Here is a 17,313-nt window from a genome sequence, read left to right as displayed (position 1 = left end):
TAGGCCTTGTCGTTTTCCTGTTTTCCCCCTTTTTAAGCTAATGTCTGTTTTCATATACATGCAAAGGGCAAACACTGAGGGTGTAAGTGATGTTCAGAAAGAGTGATGTTCATATACTGTCGGTACCGACTGATGATCCCTCAGGGAGCACATGTAAGAATTAGCAACCATTGTTTCTCCTGCAGCATGGGTCCTGGCAACTGCGTGAGAAAATTTAAAAAAAGGCCTTTCAGTTCGCCTTATGTGACTGTTTTTATTAACCCCTTTCTGACATCAGGTGTAATAGTACGCCAATGTTGGACTCCCTCTCTTTGATGTGTGCTCCAGCGCTGAGCCCACATCTTTTCCGGCAAACTCTGACAGTGGCATTTAACTCATGCTTCTGGTAAGCGTGCCGGAAATCCCATCCATCGACACCCATATAACATGACCACGGGTCGCCGATGGGTTGGCATGATAATCAGAATTCTCCAGCAGACCTCTATGGTTGTCAGTGCTGGTGGTTGGCGCTCATAGCAAGTCAGCAATTCTGCTACATACAGGTGATCTGATCATCGCCTGTATGTAGCAGAGCCAATCGGGTTGTGGCAGCTTCTAGTCTCCAATGGAGACTATTGAAGCATGCCAAAAGTAGAAAGAAAAATGTTTTTAAAAATGTAAAAAAAATTAAAAATATATAAAAGTTCAAATCACCCCCTTTTCGAATGTCGTTTTTTGGTCTCCACATCATTGAATTAAAATGCAATAATGGGTGATGAAAAGATCATATCTGCAGCAAAATGGTATCATTAAAAACGCCAGCTCTGCGTGCAAAAAATAAGCCCTCACCCAACTTGAGATCACGAAAAAAGGAGACGCTACGGGTATCGGAAAATGGCACAATTTTTTTTTAACAAACTTTGGAATTTTATTCACCACTTAGATAAAAAAGAACCTAGACATGTTTGGTGTCTATGAACTCATAATGACCTGGAGAATCATAATGGCAGGTCAGTTTTAGCATTTAGTGAACATGGTAAAATAAAAAACTGTGGAATTGCACTTTTTTTGCAATTTCACCACACAGAATTTTTTTCCCAGTTTCCAGTACATGATGTGTTAAAACCAATGGAGTCATTCAAAAGTACAACTTATCCTGAAAAAACAAGTCCTGACATGGCCATATTGACCAAACAATACAAGAGGTATGGTGCTGGGAAGAAGGGGAGCAAAAAACGAAAATGACAAAATGAAAATACCTCCAGGTGTCAAGGGTTTAAAGAGGACCTTCCACCAATTTTAGCATATTAAAATGCCCACATCATGGAATATTGACTGCAGAGCTCTTTTTTTAATTTTTTATTTCTCATCTCCATTGCAGAGATATTATCTCATAAAGTTTAGATTCTAATTTATGCTAAAGGCAATGGGCATTAGTGTAGCTCCGCCTCTGGGGGTATTGGCTTTTTCCCCTGCATTTTGTTGACCAATCATAAGCAAGAGGCATCGTACAGGGAAGAAGAAAGAACATGCCCACTGTCAATGTCAATCCCTGCTTTCTCTGTGTGACACATGTATGACACACAACCCTGCTCTCTGATCTTCCTGTTGGCATCTATTATTACAAACGAGGGGGTAATAGAATAGAGGTTTGTGAGTGATGACCTTTCGAGCATACAAGCAGTGTGTATATTACCTGTTGTTAGCATACAGCATGATACAGTCACTGCCAAGTTGTTGCCTGACTCAGAAAACCTATCAACTTGCCGAATCACAAAAACATCGTTTTTGGGAGCAGGATGCAAAGAAGCCTCTCGGACTGGTCATCTTGCTTATGTACTCGTGGTGAAAAGTTTTCGTTTTCACAAATTTTGCTGCTTCATTCTTTATAGATCATTTAGTCGGATGTTTCTATAGTTACTGAAGTACAATTTGAAGCATTTCTTCAGTTTTTAAACTTTTATTGACAAATACATCAAGTTTATGCAAAGACTCAATATTTACAGTGTTGTCCTTTATTTTTCAAGTCTTCTGTAATTCGCCCTGTCAGCTGGTTATCAACTTTTGCGCCAAATCCCCAAGTGATTTCAGCCTGTTCTTGCCTAATCAGTACTTGGAGTTTATCACAATTTCTGTGCTTTTGTTTGCCCATCCACTTTTTGAGTATTGATCACAGGTTCTCAATCGGATTGAGATCAGGGCGATTTCCTTGGCCAAGGACCAAGGATTTCAAGGTTTTATTCACCGAATCACATAATTATCACTTTTGCCTTGTGACATATGATCCATCAGTCTGGAAAATGCATTATTCATCACCAAGTTGCTCCTGGATCATTGGAAGAAGTTGCTCTTGGAGGATATTTAGATTTAATTTTTTATTCATGGCAGTTTTATTAGGTAAAATTGTGAATGAGCCCACTCTTCTGGATGAAACGTAACACCATATATGAATGGTCACAAGATACTGTACAGTTGGCATGACACAAGACTCATGGCAGTGCTCACCTTTTCTACTACAATCATGCTTTCACACGTCCCAAACAGTCTAAAGGGGTTTAATCAGAGAAAGTAATTTTACCCCAGTACTTTTCAGTCCAATTCCTGTACCTCCTTCAGAATGTCAGTCTGTTCTTGATGCTTATCCTGGAGAAAAGTGGCTTCCTGGCTGCCATTCTTGACACCAGTGGCATAGTATAGTGCAATATACAAGAATTGCAGTGTTAATCAGATTTAATTATCATAGTGGAGCTAAAAATAAAAAGTTTACAGAAAAATAAAAGACAGCCCTAAGTAAAATTATTATATTTTATCTATAATGACCCATACTGAAAGACCAATATGCTGCTACTTTACAAGGTGAATATAAAAAAAAGTGGAAACATAACACATGTAGGTACTTTTTGTTCAACCTGTTCCACAAAAACTGAAATATAAATTAATAAAGTGGTATGTACTGCAAAACAGTAGCAGTGAATACTATTAATTATTCTGATTAACACGCCTAATGAAGTTACATCACATTAAAAACAAAAATGTTGAGACACAAAAATAAGTTATCTAGTGAAAATCACTGCTTTTATTGTGCAAATGTTGTAGAACATAGAAGAAAACTAAAAAATGAACATTGCTGTATTATATCAGAGCAATCCATAGAGTTAACATGACATTTATAGGGCACCGCAACTCCAGTGTACAGATTAATGGATCGATCTGTGGAGGATTGAGTTCCAGAAGGCTTTACTAAAACTCCCGGTGCCATGCAAATTTGAATGTTATGAGATTCGATTAATGGTTTTCAACAAAAAAAATCTTGTCCGGCACCATTTATCACGCTGCTGAAGCATTAGAGAGTGGGCTAATGTAATTTTGTGTTGCTGGCGCTGCTTGATTTGGCTTCTCCATGATTATCTGTAGCTATGACATCTCATGGTTTATCATATTTTGTACAGGAATGGTCAGTACCTGGCCATCACAGATCAGCAATTGTGATCAGCAAGATGTAATTTTGTGTTGCTGCTTGATTTGGCTTCTCCATGATGATCTGTAGCTATGACATCTCATGGTTTATCATATTTTGTACAGGGATGGTCAGTACCTGGCCATCACAGATCAGCAGTTCCCAGTATATATGCACAGTCATTTTATATCCCAAGAGTCATTGGGTAAATCTCTCTCTCGCGCAAATCTCTTGCATCAATACCCGGCACTGCCGCTGGCACTCGGGACCAGAGTGTGCGGCTGCATGTATTTGTATTCAGCCGCACGCTCCGATCCTGAGTGCCAGCGGCAGTGCCGGGTATTAATGCGAGAGACTCGCTCGAGTTTCTCGCAGTGCACTCGCAAGTGTGACACCTGCCTAAAGAAGAGAGAGAGAAATCCTTGCTGATCAGAAAAAACTTAGAGAGTGGACCCCACTCACCATGAGAGCTTACACTCTACGAGAGAGAGAGATTTACCCAATGACTCTCGGCCTTAGAGTGCAAGCTTTTATGATCATCAGAGCTCTTTATCTTTCTCTTCTGTAGAGAGTAAGCTCTTATGGTTAACGGGGTCTTCTCTCCTGTAGAGTGTAAGCTCTCAGGGTATGTTTCCACCTTTAGGATGGCCGGCGGTATGGAGGGAGCGGCAAACCCACTCCGCCCTAAGCCCTGTCCCCTTCTGTGATGCGATGATGCCGGATGTGTTCATTGCACACGTCCGGCATCATCGCACCCCACACATAGCGCCCTGTGATATACCTTGCGGTGGCGCAGCGTTGCCGCAAGGTACACGGACATGCTGCGATCTTAAAAGACGCGCAGAATGTCCGGAATCGCAGGGCCGCCGGGTGCGTGTTACCACGCATAGTGGAGACGGGATTTGATCAAATCCCCTCCACTATGCTGTAACATCTGGACGCTGCGTGTTTGACGTTGCGGCTCTGCACAGCGTCAAACACGCAGCGTTTCCTGCACGTGGACACATACCCTTATAGTCAGTGGGGTCCTCTCTCTTCTGTAGAGTGTAAGCTCATAAGGTCAGTGGGGTCCTCTCTGTCCTCTCTTCTCCCACATATATATTCTGGGAAATTGCAAGCTTTCCAGTATTGAGATTCATGCAAATTTATTTGCCATGAATCATATTTTGGGGGAAAATTCGGCAATGTCGATGAGTTTGAATTTTAAAGATCTGCTCATCTCTACTCCTGTGTTTTTCCTAAGACCTAATTGGCATCTAGCTAATAGTTGATCTCGGGTCCCTTGTCAGCTCATTGGCACCCTGCAACCATGTCCAGTGAGGCAACAAACGGAACCCCTTTTTTGTCTATCCACCTAATTGCTGTGGTGATAAGTGCTGTAACACTGATGAAGCATTTATCTTGTAATTGCTGCAGTAGGCGATCGGCACAGTCACAGGGATCTACAGTGCCACATGGCACCAACAGATATTTAAAGAAGCCACTTTTTTATATAGAGTGGATCACTGTTAATTTACCTCTGTAATATGCTTATACTCATATAAAAATGCAACTGAATATGCCTGCTCCTCTACTTGTCTCTCAGTGCTGTCACATTTGCTCCACTGATATGGGCCAATAAGGGAGGAGTCCTGTCAGGTGCTGTAGAACAATGAGTTCACTCATACAATGAGATTTATTAAGACTGGTGTACTATACACTTGTCTTAAAGGGAATTTATCACCAGGGTTTTGTTACCTAATAATAATGTAATAACAGAGACCCTGATTCCAGCGATAGTTCTCTTACTGGTCTGCTTATAGTAGTTTTGAAAAAAATCACTGTTTTATGAGAGATTATTAGTATAGGACTTTGAAATGTATTCCTCTATATTGTATAACCTCGGCCCACACCACTGATTGGCAGATTTCTGCCTATGCAAAGTACACCGATATTTGCCAATCAGTAATGTGTAGGGGGTGGGGTGGTTATACAGAGCTCAGCATTTAGAGAACTGGTAGATATGCAGCATGTAAAAAAATGATTTTTAGCAAAATTACATCTTACAGCCAGGGCCGTATTTGCTACTAGGCACTGGAGGGCACGTGCCTAGGGCGCTGGGCTGCAGGGGGCGCCACCAAGATGGAGAAGAACTTTTTTTTTTTCAACCTCCCTTCCCCTCCATTAGACAATCCAGGAAATCTGTTGTCTTATCGGAGGGGGAGGGTCGGAGTCAGGAGGGGGCGGGGGCGCTCCTCCATATTCACTTACATGCAGTGAGCTGACTGACCGAGGAAGTAGTGGTGCCACAACTTCCGGGGTCAGAGAGGCCCCTGCATCCAAAGTGCTGAAGCGTCTGCATGTGAGGAAGATGAGATCATCTCTCACTGCAGACATCACAGCAGAGGAGGAAGACGTCGACATGGGAGGACACAGGAGCAAGTGAGCGCTCATAGAGCTGAAGATGGGGGGGAGGCTGCTGCTGTAAACTGGTGAGAGGAGGCTGGTGACGGTAGGCGGTGCTGTATACTGGTGAGAGGAGGCTGGTGACGGGAGGCTGTGCTGCATACTGGTGAGAAGAGGCTGGTGATGGGAGGCTGCTGCTGTATACTGGTGAGAGGAGGCTGGTGATGGGAGGCTGCTGCTGTATACTGGTGAGAGGAGGCCGGTGACGGGAGCTGCTGCTGTATACTGGTGAGAGGAGGCTGGTGACAGGGGGCTGCTGCTGTATACTGGTGAGAGGAGAAAAGATTGGTGTGCACTAGGGTTAAGATAAGGCGAGGTGCTGGTGTAGAGGACTGGAGTGTCCCAAACACTAAGACTAAATTTAATACACCGCACACTCTAAAAGTATCATATGAAAAAAGTGAATTTATTGAAGTGCTTTTAGATATACTATTCAACAATGCAAAGTTGCGACCAGAAGTCAAACTGACAACGTTTCGACTCTTCCCGAGTCTTTGTCAAGAGGTCGCTGGAAAGAACAAAACATGTATGAACAATTGTACAACATGAGTATAAATACAAAGATCATTATGTTCACAATCGTCGCACACAGAACCCAAAGAAGAGAAAAAAACAAGAACATATACAAATATATACATATATACACGACATAGCATTATACAGGTATTGCCTCCTGTCACGGGTGAGAGAAATCTCCCCGTTGTAGGTGCGAGTGAAGATCCGCGTGATTGGAGGTGATCTCATGATAGTTCAAAGGACGGTGGGCACGAGAGGATACCGATGTGAGGTTTACCTTAGCAAGGTGAATAGTGGTGTGGTACGAAAGATATCCTTGTAGCGTATAGATAATCTATAAGGAATAAAGAATGTTAGTAGGGGTTCTAGATGTAGGACAACCTATAGTAAAATATTGAGAAAATTACCTTGCATAATATTTAATTTAATTTATAATAGACGGATAGCCCTGCTTAGTGGTACTGTAGATGCAATCTGCCAGGAATATATAGGAAAAAATGAATGATAAGACAGAACACATAATGAGTCATGTATAGTGCTGGTGCCGGTAATTGTACCTGTCAGAGCCGGTAAGGGTACTTTATGGTATAGTAGTGGCCCAGAATCAATTGCGATAGTCCTATTGTGCCACAGGATGAAATCTGTAGAGAAAGCACCTAGTTTGTGGGATTGCCAGCATGGAGATGTAGTAGGCAGTACTATATGGTATTACCAGGGGTGAAAGTAGGGAGTAGTTATAAAGGGTATTACCTTGCGTTGCTGTTAATGTGGGACTATTATAAAATTTCTCTGACAATACGGGTGAATAGGTAGCATTAGCTACAATGAGGTTACAAATGGAAGACCTCTGTGGAGAGATATAGTGCAAATCAGATATCCAAGTGCCATCAAACTCTAAGGCATAAAGGTAGTGTGTAAAAACAGGCATCTTAGAATATTACCTTATAGTGCACCTAGTAAGAGACTCCACCTGAGAGTACTCTGGTCGTGGCAGGGACAGGACTGTCCAGTTAACAGGGGGGCTGGAGGTAAGGGGCCTCTGCAGAGAAATGCATATTGTAAGCCGGCACCCTGGACAATGCCAGAGTCATAGGACATAAAGATCAATGGGCTGCAAATACATTAGTGGGTCAGGGTATTACCTGATGGCGCTTGTGGTATCAGCGGCGCTCCTGCGCCTTGCTGTGTGGGCAGGTGCTGAATGGCGTCCTGTGCTCAGTATTTGAGCGCGGAGGGACCCGCGGCGCCGGAAGTGCGTCATCCGGTACCGGAAGTCCCGCCGCCTGGCCTCTAGAATCAACTGCGCAGGAGCATGTGTCGTCAAGGGAACGGAGCGCTGTACACTAGTTAAAGCAACAGCGCCTGCGCTTAGGGGCGATCAGAACTGCGCAGGAGCAGGTGTCGTCAAGGGAACGGAGCGCTGTATACTAATTAAAGCAACAGCGCCTGCGCTTAGGGGCGATCACTTGGAATATATTGTACAGGTGCAAACGTGGTCAGGGAAACACAGCGCTTTGTATAACCTGTAATGATAACATCTGTGTTCTGGGATGACTGCTGGGCTAGAGTGTATATGGAGTAAGTGTGACACAATGGTAAAAGGTCCTGACAGATTGTATACACAGTGTAGTTTGGCTGTTCTGTAAAGGAGGGGCAAACCTTTGGTACATACAGGAATCTATAGTAAGGAGCAGTGGAGAAAATAATAGAAAACCAAAATAAAAACAAAATGTAAAATGATGCTAATAAAATAAAATTAAACACAAAAATGAAATATAATGAAAATGAAATATGGGAAAAAAAACAACAATGAAAAAAGGATAATCAATAAATAAGGATAAATGGGGACATAACGTAATTTGTTAGAAACATCATCTGGACGTTGGATGCACCTTGATTGAAAAATTGCAAATAAAGATAAAGGATAAACTAATGTAAAAGAAATTGAAAAAATTGAAAAAATAGAAAAAATAGAAAAAAATAGAGAAAAATATGAAAAAAATGAGAGGAAAAGGTGAAAAAAATGATAAATGAAAAAAATGATGGTAGATTTTGAAAACATAAAAATCAAAATTATGAATATATAGAAAATATATAAAAAATAAAAATAAAGATTAGAGAATAAGAAATAAGATAATGAAAATTGGAAATAAAATAAAAAATAAAAAATAAAAGCAAGAAAATAAGAAAAAGAAAAAATCAAAATAAAAATAGATGATGACCCCTTTTAACAGGGAGGAGGGTAGTCATACCGAATGGAGATTAGACTCACCACCACGTCAGCGGGTCTATATGGGAAAAAGAAGAACATGTCAATACAAAAAATTCAGGGTAGCCAGTCAATTTCCCTATTTAAGCCTTTTGGTACAAGCGTATCAAGGGTATAGATCCAGTATGCCTCCCTGGATCGAAGTAATTTGATGTGGTCTCCACCCCGCCTTGGTCTAGGTACCTGCTCAATAACCTGGAACTTGAGTTGTGCTACCGTGTGTCTAGCAGCAGCAAAGTGGGCCGGCAGGGGGAGCCATGTTTTACCACACCTAATTGTGGATTTATGGCTTGCCACGCGATCCCTTACATGTTGTATAGTTTCGCCAACATACAGAAGGCCACATGGGCACTTGATTAGGTACACCACGAAGTTGGATTCGCAGGTGAAAAAACCCCGTATTGGAAAGGACTTCCCAGTTCTTGGGTGCGTGATACTGTCTGTTCTAATTATATTAGAACATGCAGCGCAATGGAGGCATGGGAACGTACCATGTCGGCGTGTACTGAGTAGCTGTTGGGTAAGTTCCGTGCGTGCACTCCCTATGTCAGCCCTTACAATCTGGTCCTTGATGTTTGGGGGTCGTCTAGTGCTCATCAGAGCTGGTGTTTGAAAGGAGGGAATGCTTGGATAGGCTTTGCCCAAGAGAGGCCAATGTCTCCTGATGGCTGAGTGAACCTTCGGCATGAACGGGTGGTGGGTATGTACAAAAGGAAGCCGCTCCTGTTTTACTTTAGGTGGTTGGTCTCCCACAGGGGCAGAGGACAGTAACCGTTCTTGATGTAAAAGTGTGGAGGGGTACTCTCTCTCTCTAAACTTCTCAGACATAAGGTCAAGTCTAGTGTGAAGTATTTCAGGATCCGACACTATTCGTGACACTCTTTTAAACTGCGAGCGGGGAAGACTGTCTTTTGTGGACCTCGGATGACAGCTGGAATATAGCAATAGACTGTTACAGTCCGTAGGTTTAGTGTGAAGATCTGTGCTCAATCTACCCTGGGGGTCCTTCAGGACCATGGTGTCCAGAAAGGCTATATGTGTAGCACTGGAGTTCAGTGTGAACTGAAGTTCTTGAAAAATGGAATTAAGATACCCATGGAAGTCACTCAATGTGTCTGGGGTACCTGTCCAAATCATGAAAATGTCATCTATGTAACGATGATATTCAATTGCATACTGGAGGAAAGACTCGTTGTTATAGATAAATTGTTCCTCAAAAGAGTGCATATAGGCATTGGCGTACGCCGGGGCCACGTTTGAGCCCATGGCGGTCCCACGCGCCTGGACATAATACGAATCCTCGTATAGGAAGTAGTTCTCATAAAGTACTACCCTGAGTAGATCTAGACAGAGATCAATAGAATTAGGTGACAGATCAGATCTATCTAATAGGTCCTTGGTAGCTAGGATACCCCTTTCATGTGAGATGGATGTGTACAAACTCTGTACATCCAAGGTGACTAATAAGCTGGACTCAGGTATTTGTCGGATACTCCTTATGACACCTAAAAACTGGCTGGTATCCAAGAGAAAAGATCTTGTCCCCTTGACGAGGGGTGTCAGGATCTTTTCTAAGAACTTTGAGAGAGGTGAGAAAACAGAGTCCGTAGAGGCCACTATGGGCCTCCCCGGGGGGTTATTGAGGGATTTATGAATTTTGGGTAAAACGTAGAAAACTGGAATCATTGGGTGGGGATTTTTTAGAAAGGTTGCTGTTTTGGTGTCTATTGTTTTATTGTCAAGATAATGAGTAAGGAGGTCCTGTATACGTTGGGAGATCTTGGGGGTGGGATCCCTAGGGATAGCCTTATAGGTATCTGTATCAGATAACTGTCGGAGTATTTCCGCATGATATAGGGAGCGGTCCATCACGACAGTGGCACCCCCTTTGTCAGCCGGCTTTATGACTATGTTTTTATTAGACCGCAGAGCTGTAAGGGCATGTTTTTCATCTAGGGTGAGGTTCGTATGAGTGGGAAAAAACCCAAGCTTTTGTTGATGAATCAGGGATTTAATATCTCGATCGATAAGAGAAATTACGGTTTCAGCCGCATGGTATGAGTGAGGGGGTGAAAAGGTGCTCGTGTTACGTAAACCCAAGGAGGTAATTGATAAATCTGTTACATTTTCAGAGGAAGTTGAGACATTTGAACTCATAGTGGCCCCAGAGCCAAAGTGAGTTTTCAGTCTAATAGATCTATAGAACCTATTTAGGTCCTTTTCCAATTGGAACGAGTCCCAGTGAGGGGTGGGGCAGAAGGATAAACCCTTCTGTAGCACTGAAAGTTCTGCGGGGGACAGGTTGTAGCTCGAGATGTTCATCACCAGGTTGGACGGCTTACCTGGCTGCGTGTTGCCATTCTTTCTCCGCGCCCATCGGACTGGTCTCCGTGCTGGTATCCTCCCCTGCGACCTTTCCCTAAAAAAGGTGGTCTGGTTGAGCCTACAGACGAATCGCTGCCAGAGCTGTGTGAATCGAATCTTCTTTGCATAGGGCGTCGTCGCCAAGATGTAAACGTGTTGGAATCGCTCCATCTGTAGACACGGTTGGATAGATAATCGTCGTTGTCTCTTTGGAACTTCTGTCTTTTGCGGTCTTTTTTTGCAAAAGACAGAAGTTCCAAAGAGACAACGACGATTATCTATCCAACCGTGTCTACAGATGGAGCGATTCCAACACGTTTACATCTTGGCGACGACGCCCTATGCAAAGAAGATTCGATTCACACAGCTCTGGCAGCGATTCGTCTGTAGGCTCAACCAGACCACCTTTTTTAGGGAAAGGTCGCAGGGGAGGATACCAGCACGGAGACCAGTCCGACGGGCGCGGAGAAAGAATGGCAACACGCAGCCAGGTAAGCCGTCCAACCTGGTGATGAACATCTCGAGCTACAACCTGTCCCCCGCAGAACTTTCAGTGCTACAGAAGGGTTTATCCTTCTGCCCCACCCCTCACTGGGACTCGTTCCAATTGGAAAAGGACCTAAATAGGTTCTATAGATCTATTAGACTGAAAACTCACTTTGGCTCTGGGGCCACTATGAGTTCAAATGTCTCAACTTCCTCTGAAAATGTAACAGATTTATCAATTACCTCCTTGGGTTTACGTAACACGAGCACCTTTTCACCCCCTCACTCATACCATGCGGCTGAAACCGTAATTTCTCTTATCGATCGAGATATTAAATCCCTGATTCATCAACAAAAGCTTGGGTTTTTTCCCACTCATACGAACCTCACCCTAGATGAAAAACATGCCCTTACAGCTCTGCGGTCTAATAAAAACATAGTCATAAAGCCGGCTGACAAAGGGGGTGCCACTGTCGTGATGGACCGCTCCCTATATCATGCGGAAATACTCCGACAGTTATCTGATACAGATACCTATAAGGCTATCCCTAGGGATCCCACCCCCAAGATCTCCCAACGTATACAGGACCTCCTTACTCATTATCTTGACAATAAAACAATAGACACCAAAACAGCAACCTTTCTAAAAAATCCCCACCCAATGATTCCAGTTTTCTACGTTTTACCCAAAATTCATAAATCCCTCAATAACCCCCCGGGGAGGCCCATAGTGGCCTCTACGGACTCTGTTTTCTCACCTCTCTCAAAGTTCTTAGAAAAGATCCTGACACCCCTCGTCAAGGGGACAAGATCTTTTCTCTTGGATACCAGCCAGTTTTTAGGTGTCATAAGGAGTATCCGACAAATACCTGAGTCCAGCTTATTAGTCACCTTGGATGTACAGAGTTTGTACACATCCATCTCACATGAAAGGGGTATCCTAGCTACCAAGGACCTATTAGATAGATCTGATCTGTCACCTAATTCTATTGATCTCTGTCTAGATCTACTCAGGGTAGTACTTTATGAGAACTACTTCCTATACGAGGATTCGTATTATGTCCAGGCGCGTGGGACCGCCATGGGCTCAAACGTGGCCCCGGCGTACGCCAATGCCTATATGCACTCTTTTGAGGAACAATTTATCTATAACAACGAGTCTTTCCTCCAGTATGCAATTGAATATCATCGTTACATAGATGACATTTTCATGATTTGGACAGGTACCCCAGACACATTGAGTGACTTCCATGGGTATCTTAATTCCATTTTTCAAGAACTTCAGTTCACACTGAACTCCAGTGCTACACATATAGCCTTTCTGGACACCATGGTCCTGAAGGACCCCCAGGGTAGATTGAGCACAGATCTTCACACTAAACCTACGGACTGTAACAGTCTATTGCTATATTCCAGCTGTCATCCGAGGTCCACAAAAGACAGTCTTCCCCGCTCGCAGTTTAAAAGAGTGTCACGAATAGTGTCGGATCCTGAAATACTTCACACTAGACTTGACCTTATGTCTGAGAAGTTTAGAGAGAGAGAGTACCCCTCCACACTTTTACATCAAGAACGGTTACTGTCCTCTGCCCCTGTGGGAGACCAACCACCTAAAGTAAAACAGGAGCGGCTTCCTTTTGTACATACCCACCACCCGTTCATGCCGAAGGTTCACTCAGCCATCAGGAGACATTGGCCTCTCTTGGGCAAAGCCTATCCAAGCATTCCCTCCTTTCAAACACCAGCTCTGATGAGCACTAGACGACCCCCAAACATCAAGGACCAGATTGTAAGGGCTGACATAGGGAGTGCACGCACGGAACTTACCCAACAGCTACTCAGTACACGCCGACATGGTACGTTCCCATGCCTCCATTGCGCTGCATGTTCTAATATAATTAGAACAGACAGTATCACGCACCCAAGAACTGGGAAGTCCTTTCCAATACGGGGTTTTTTCACCTGCGAATCCAACTTCGTGGTGTACCTAATCAAGTGCCCATGTGGCCTTCTGTATGTTGGCGAAACTATACAACATGTAAGGGATCGCGTGGCAAGCCATAAATCCACAATTAGGTGTGGTAAAACATGGCTCCCCCTGCCGGCCCACTTTGCTGCTGCTAGACACACGGTAGCACAACTCAAGTTCCAGGTTATTGAGCAGGTACCTAGACCAAGGCGGGGTGGAGACCACATCAAATTACTTCGATCCAGGGAGGCATACTGGATCTATACCCTTGATACGCTTGCACCAAAAGGCTTAAATAGGGAAATTGACTGGCTACCCTGAATTTTTTGTATTGACATGTTCTTCTTTTTCCCATATAGACCCGCTGACGTGGTGGTGAGTCTAATCTCCATTCGGTATGACTACCCTCCTCCCTGTTAAAAGGGGTCATCATCTATTTTTATTTTGATTTTTTCTTTTTCTTATTTTCTTGCTTTTATTTTTTATTTTTTATTTTATTTCCAATTTTCATTATCTTATTTCTTATTCTCTAATCTTTATTTTTATTTTTTATATATTTTCTATATATTCATAATTTTGATTTTTATGTTTTCAAAATCTACCATCATTTTTTTCATTTATCATTTTTTTCACCTTTTCCTCTCATTTTTTTCATATTTTTCTCTATTTTTTTCTATTTTTTCTATTTTTTCAATTTTTTCAATTTCTTTTACATTAGTTTATCCTTTATCTTTATTTGCAATTTTTCAATCAAGGTGCATCCAACGTCCAGATGATGTTTCTAACAAATTACGTTATGTCCCCATTTATCCTTATTTATTGATTATCCTTTTTTCATTGTTGTTTTTTTTCCCATATTTCATTTTCATTATATTTCATTTTTGTGTTTAATTTTATTTTATTAGCATCATTTTACATTTTGTTTTTATTTTGGTTTTCTATTATTTTCTCCACTGCTCCTTACTATAGATTCCTGTATGTACCAAAGGTTTGCCCCTCCTTTACAGAACAGCCAAACTACACTGTGTATACAATCTGTCAGGACCTTTTACCATTGTGTCACACTTACTCCATATACACTCTAGCCCAGCAGTCATCCCAGAACACAGATGTTATCATTACAGGTTATACAAAGCGCTGTGTTTCCCTGACCACGTTTGCACCTGTACAATATATTCCAAGTGATCGCCCCTAAGCGCAGGCGCTGTTGCTTTAATTAGTATACAGCGCTCCGTTCCCTTGACGACACCTGCTCCTGCGCAGTTCTGATCGCCCCTAAGCGCAGGCGCTGTTGCTTTAACTAGTGTACAGCGCTCCGTTCCCTTGACGACACATGCTCCTGCGCAGTTGATTCTAGAGGCCAGGCGGCGGGACTTCCGGTACCGGATGACGCACTTCCGGCGCCGCGGGTCCCTCCGCGCTCAAATACTGAGCACAGGACGCCATTCAGCACCTGCCCACACAGCAAGGCGCAGGAGCGCCGCTGATACCACAAGCGCCATCAGGTAATACCCTGACCCACTAATGTATTTGCAGCCCATTGATCTTTATGTCCTATGACTCTGGCATTGTCCAGGGTGCCGGCTTACAATATGCATTTCTCTGCAGAGGCCCCTTACCTCCAGCCCCCCTGTTAACTGGACAGTCCTGTCCCTGCCACGACCAGAGTACTCTCAGGTGGAGTCTCTTACTAGGTGCACTATAAGGTAATATTCTAAGATGCCTGTTTTTACACACTACCTTTATGCCTTAGAGTTTGATGGCACTTGGATATCTGATTTGCACTATATCTCTCCACAGAGGTCTTCCATTTGTAACCTCATTGTAGCTAATGCTACCTATTCACCCGTATTGTCAGAGAAATTTTATAATAGTCCCACATTAACAGCAACGCAAGGTAATACCCTTTATAACTACTCCCTACTTTCACCCCTGGTAATACCATATAGTACTGCCTACTACATCTCCATGCTGGCAATCCCACAAACTAGGTGCTTTCTCTACAGATTTCATCCTGTGGCACAATAGGACTATCGCAATTGATTCTGGGCCACTACTATACCATAAAGTACCCTTACCGGCTCTGACAGGTACAATTACCGGCACCAGCACTATACATGACTCATTATGTGTTCTGTCTTATCATTCATTTTTTCCTATATATTCCTGGCAGATTGCATCTACAGTACCACTAAGCAGGGCTATCCGTCTATTATAAATTAAATTAAATATTATGCAAGGTAATTTTCTCAATATTTTACTATAGGTTGTCCTACATCTAGAACCCCTACTAACATTCTTTATTCCTTATAGATTATCTATACGCTACAAGGATATCTTTCGTACCACACCACTATTCACCTTGCTAAGGTAAACCTCACATCGGTATCCTCTCGTGCCCACCGTCCTTTGAACTATCATGAGATCACCTCCAATCACGCGGATCTTCACTCGCACCTACAACGGGGAGATTTCTCTCACCCGTGACAGGAGGCAATACCTGTATAATGCTATGTCGTGTATATATGTATATATTTGTATATGTTCTTGTTTTTTTCTCTTCTTTGGGTTCTGTGTGCGACGATTGTGAACATAATGATCTTTGTATTTATACTCATGTTGTACAATTGTTCATACATGTTTTGTTCTTTCCAGCGACCTCTTGACAAAGACTCGGGAAGAGTCGAAACGTTGTCAGTTTGACTTCTGGTCGCAACTTTGCATTGTTGAATAGTATATCTAAAAGCACTTCAATAAATTCACTTTTTTCATATGATACTTTTAGAGTGTGCGGTGTATTAAATTTAGTCTTACTGGTGAGAGGAGGCTGGTGACGGGAGGCTGTGCTGTATGCTGGTGAGAGGAGGCTGGTGATGGGAGGCTGCAGCTGCATACTGGTGAGAGGATACTGGTGAGAGGAGGCTGGTGATGGGAGGCTGCTGCTATACACTGTGGAACAGGGGAGGCTGGTGCTGCTATATACTGGTGACAGGGGAGGCTGATGCTGCTATGTACTGGTGACAGGGGAGGCTGGAGCTGCTATATACTGGTGACAGGGGAGGCTGGAGCTGCTATATACTGGTGACAGGGGAGGCTGGAGCTGCTATATACTGGTGATGGGGGAGGCTGGTGCTGCTATATACTGGTGAACAGGGGAGGCCGGTGCTGTTATATACTGGTGAACAGGGGAGGCTGGTGCTGCTAGATATTGGTGACAGGGGAGGCTGGAGCTGCTATATATTGGTGACAGGGGAGGCTGGAGCTGCTATATACTGGTGACAGGGGAGGCTGGAGCTGCTATATACTGGTGATAGGGGAGGCTGGTGCTATGCAGGCTGGGGATTTGAGGGAGGCTGACGCTTTAGAATGGGGATTACGGGGGCATATTCCTATAGAATAGTTTTTATTGGCACTATAAATCTACCGTACTTTATTTAATATGTAAATGAGGGTGTTTTGCAGCACTCTGGTATTTGTATACTAAAGCTTCTCTTTATTGTCAGCGCTTCGTTAGTAAAAGTGAGTGCTGTCTAAAATCAGCTTGCAAGTCTGCGCTTACTCACTGAGGCTGGTTTCAAGTTTTTTTTCAAGTCAGGCAAAATCCATTTTTTCCGCCAAATCTTGATCCTTTCAGGATCCAGTTTTTTGTCCACTCACTTTAATGGTGTCAGGGAGCAACCTGAAGTAACTGGATTCTACCTGATACCATTAAAGTGAATGGGCAAAAACTGGATCCTGAAAGGATCAGGATTTGGCTGAAAAAACGGATTTTGCCTGATTTGAAAAACAAACCACAAGTGTGAAACCAGCGACACTAGATGAGTGCAG

The 17,313-nt window shown here is 43.2% G+C and overlaps 1 protein-coding gene and 1 long non-coding RNA gene across 9 annotated transcripts; one reads left to right on the top strand and one right to left on the bottom strand.

Moving 5' to 3' along the window:
* Positions 1-6,177: 6,177 nt before the first annotated feature.
* On the bottom strand, positions 6,178-11,259 carry LOC143782740 (uncharacterized). Of its 3 annotated transcripts, XR_013217039.1 has the most exons (4): positions 11,009-11,041; positions 8,650-8,685; positions 6,675-6,731; positions 6,178-6,389 (listed from the first exon to the last, which is right to left on the bottom strand). It is a non-coding gene; the product is annotated as an uncharacterized LOC143782740 (long non-coding RNA). The 3 variants fall into 3 exon arrangements; XR_013217036.1 differs by having other exon boundaries at positions 6,178-6,731; positions 8,670-8,685; positions 11,009-11,259; XR_013217037.1 differs by lacking the exon at positions 6,178-6,389 and having other exon boundaries at positions 6,618-6,731.
* A 19-nt stretch (positions 11,260-11,278) lies between these two features.
* Positions 11,279-16,291, top strand: LOC143782738 (uncharacterized). Of its 6 annotated transcripts, XR_013217034.1 has the most exons (4): positions 11,279-11,521; positions 13,845-13,880; positions 15,799-15,855; positions 16,141-16,291. XR_013217034.1 is itself a non-coding variant. In XM_077270541.1 (3 exons), the coding sequence occupies exon 1, from the start codon at positions 11,542-11,544 to the stop codon at positions 13,804-13,806; it is 2,265 nt and encodes a 754-aa protein (XP_077126656.1). In that variant the 5' UTR covers positions 11,534-11,541; the 3' UTR covers positions 13,807-13,860; positions 15,799-15,855; positions 16,141-16,291. The 6 variants fall into 6 exon arrangements, 3 of the variants coding, with proteins under 3 accessions (XP_077126656.1, XP_077126655.1, XP_077126654.1); XR_013217035.1 differs by having other exon boundaries at positions 13,845-13,860; positions 15,799-16,291; XR_013217033.1 differs by having other exon boundaries at positions 15,799-16,291.
* Positions 16,292-17,313: the final 1,022 nt, after the last annotated feature.

The sequence above is a fragment of the Ranitomeya variabilis genome, chromosome 6 (genome assembly GCF_051348905.1).
Source record: "Ranitomeya variabilis isolate aRanVar5 chromosome 6, aRanVar5.hap1, whole genome shotgun sequence".
NCBI lineage: Eukaryota > Metazoa > Chordata > Amphibia > Anura > Dendrobatidae > Ranitomeya > Ranitomeya variabilis.
Note: the sequence above shows the minus strand (reverse complement) of the source record. Positions and strands in the feature narration are given on the sequence as shown.

What these genes read in the sequence shown, in the direction of transcription:
- LOC143782738 (XM_077270541.1), top strand. Translation starts at nt 11,542, where the DNA reads ATGAACATCTCGAGCTACAACCTGTCCCCCGCAGAACTTTCAGTGCTA.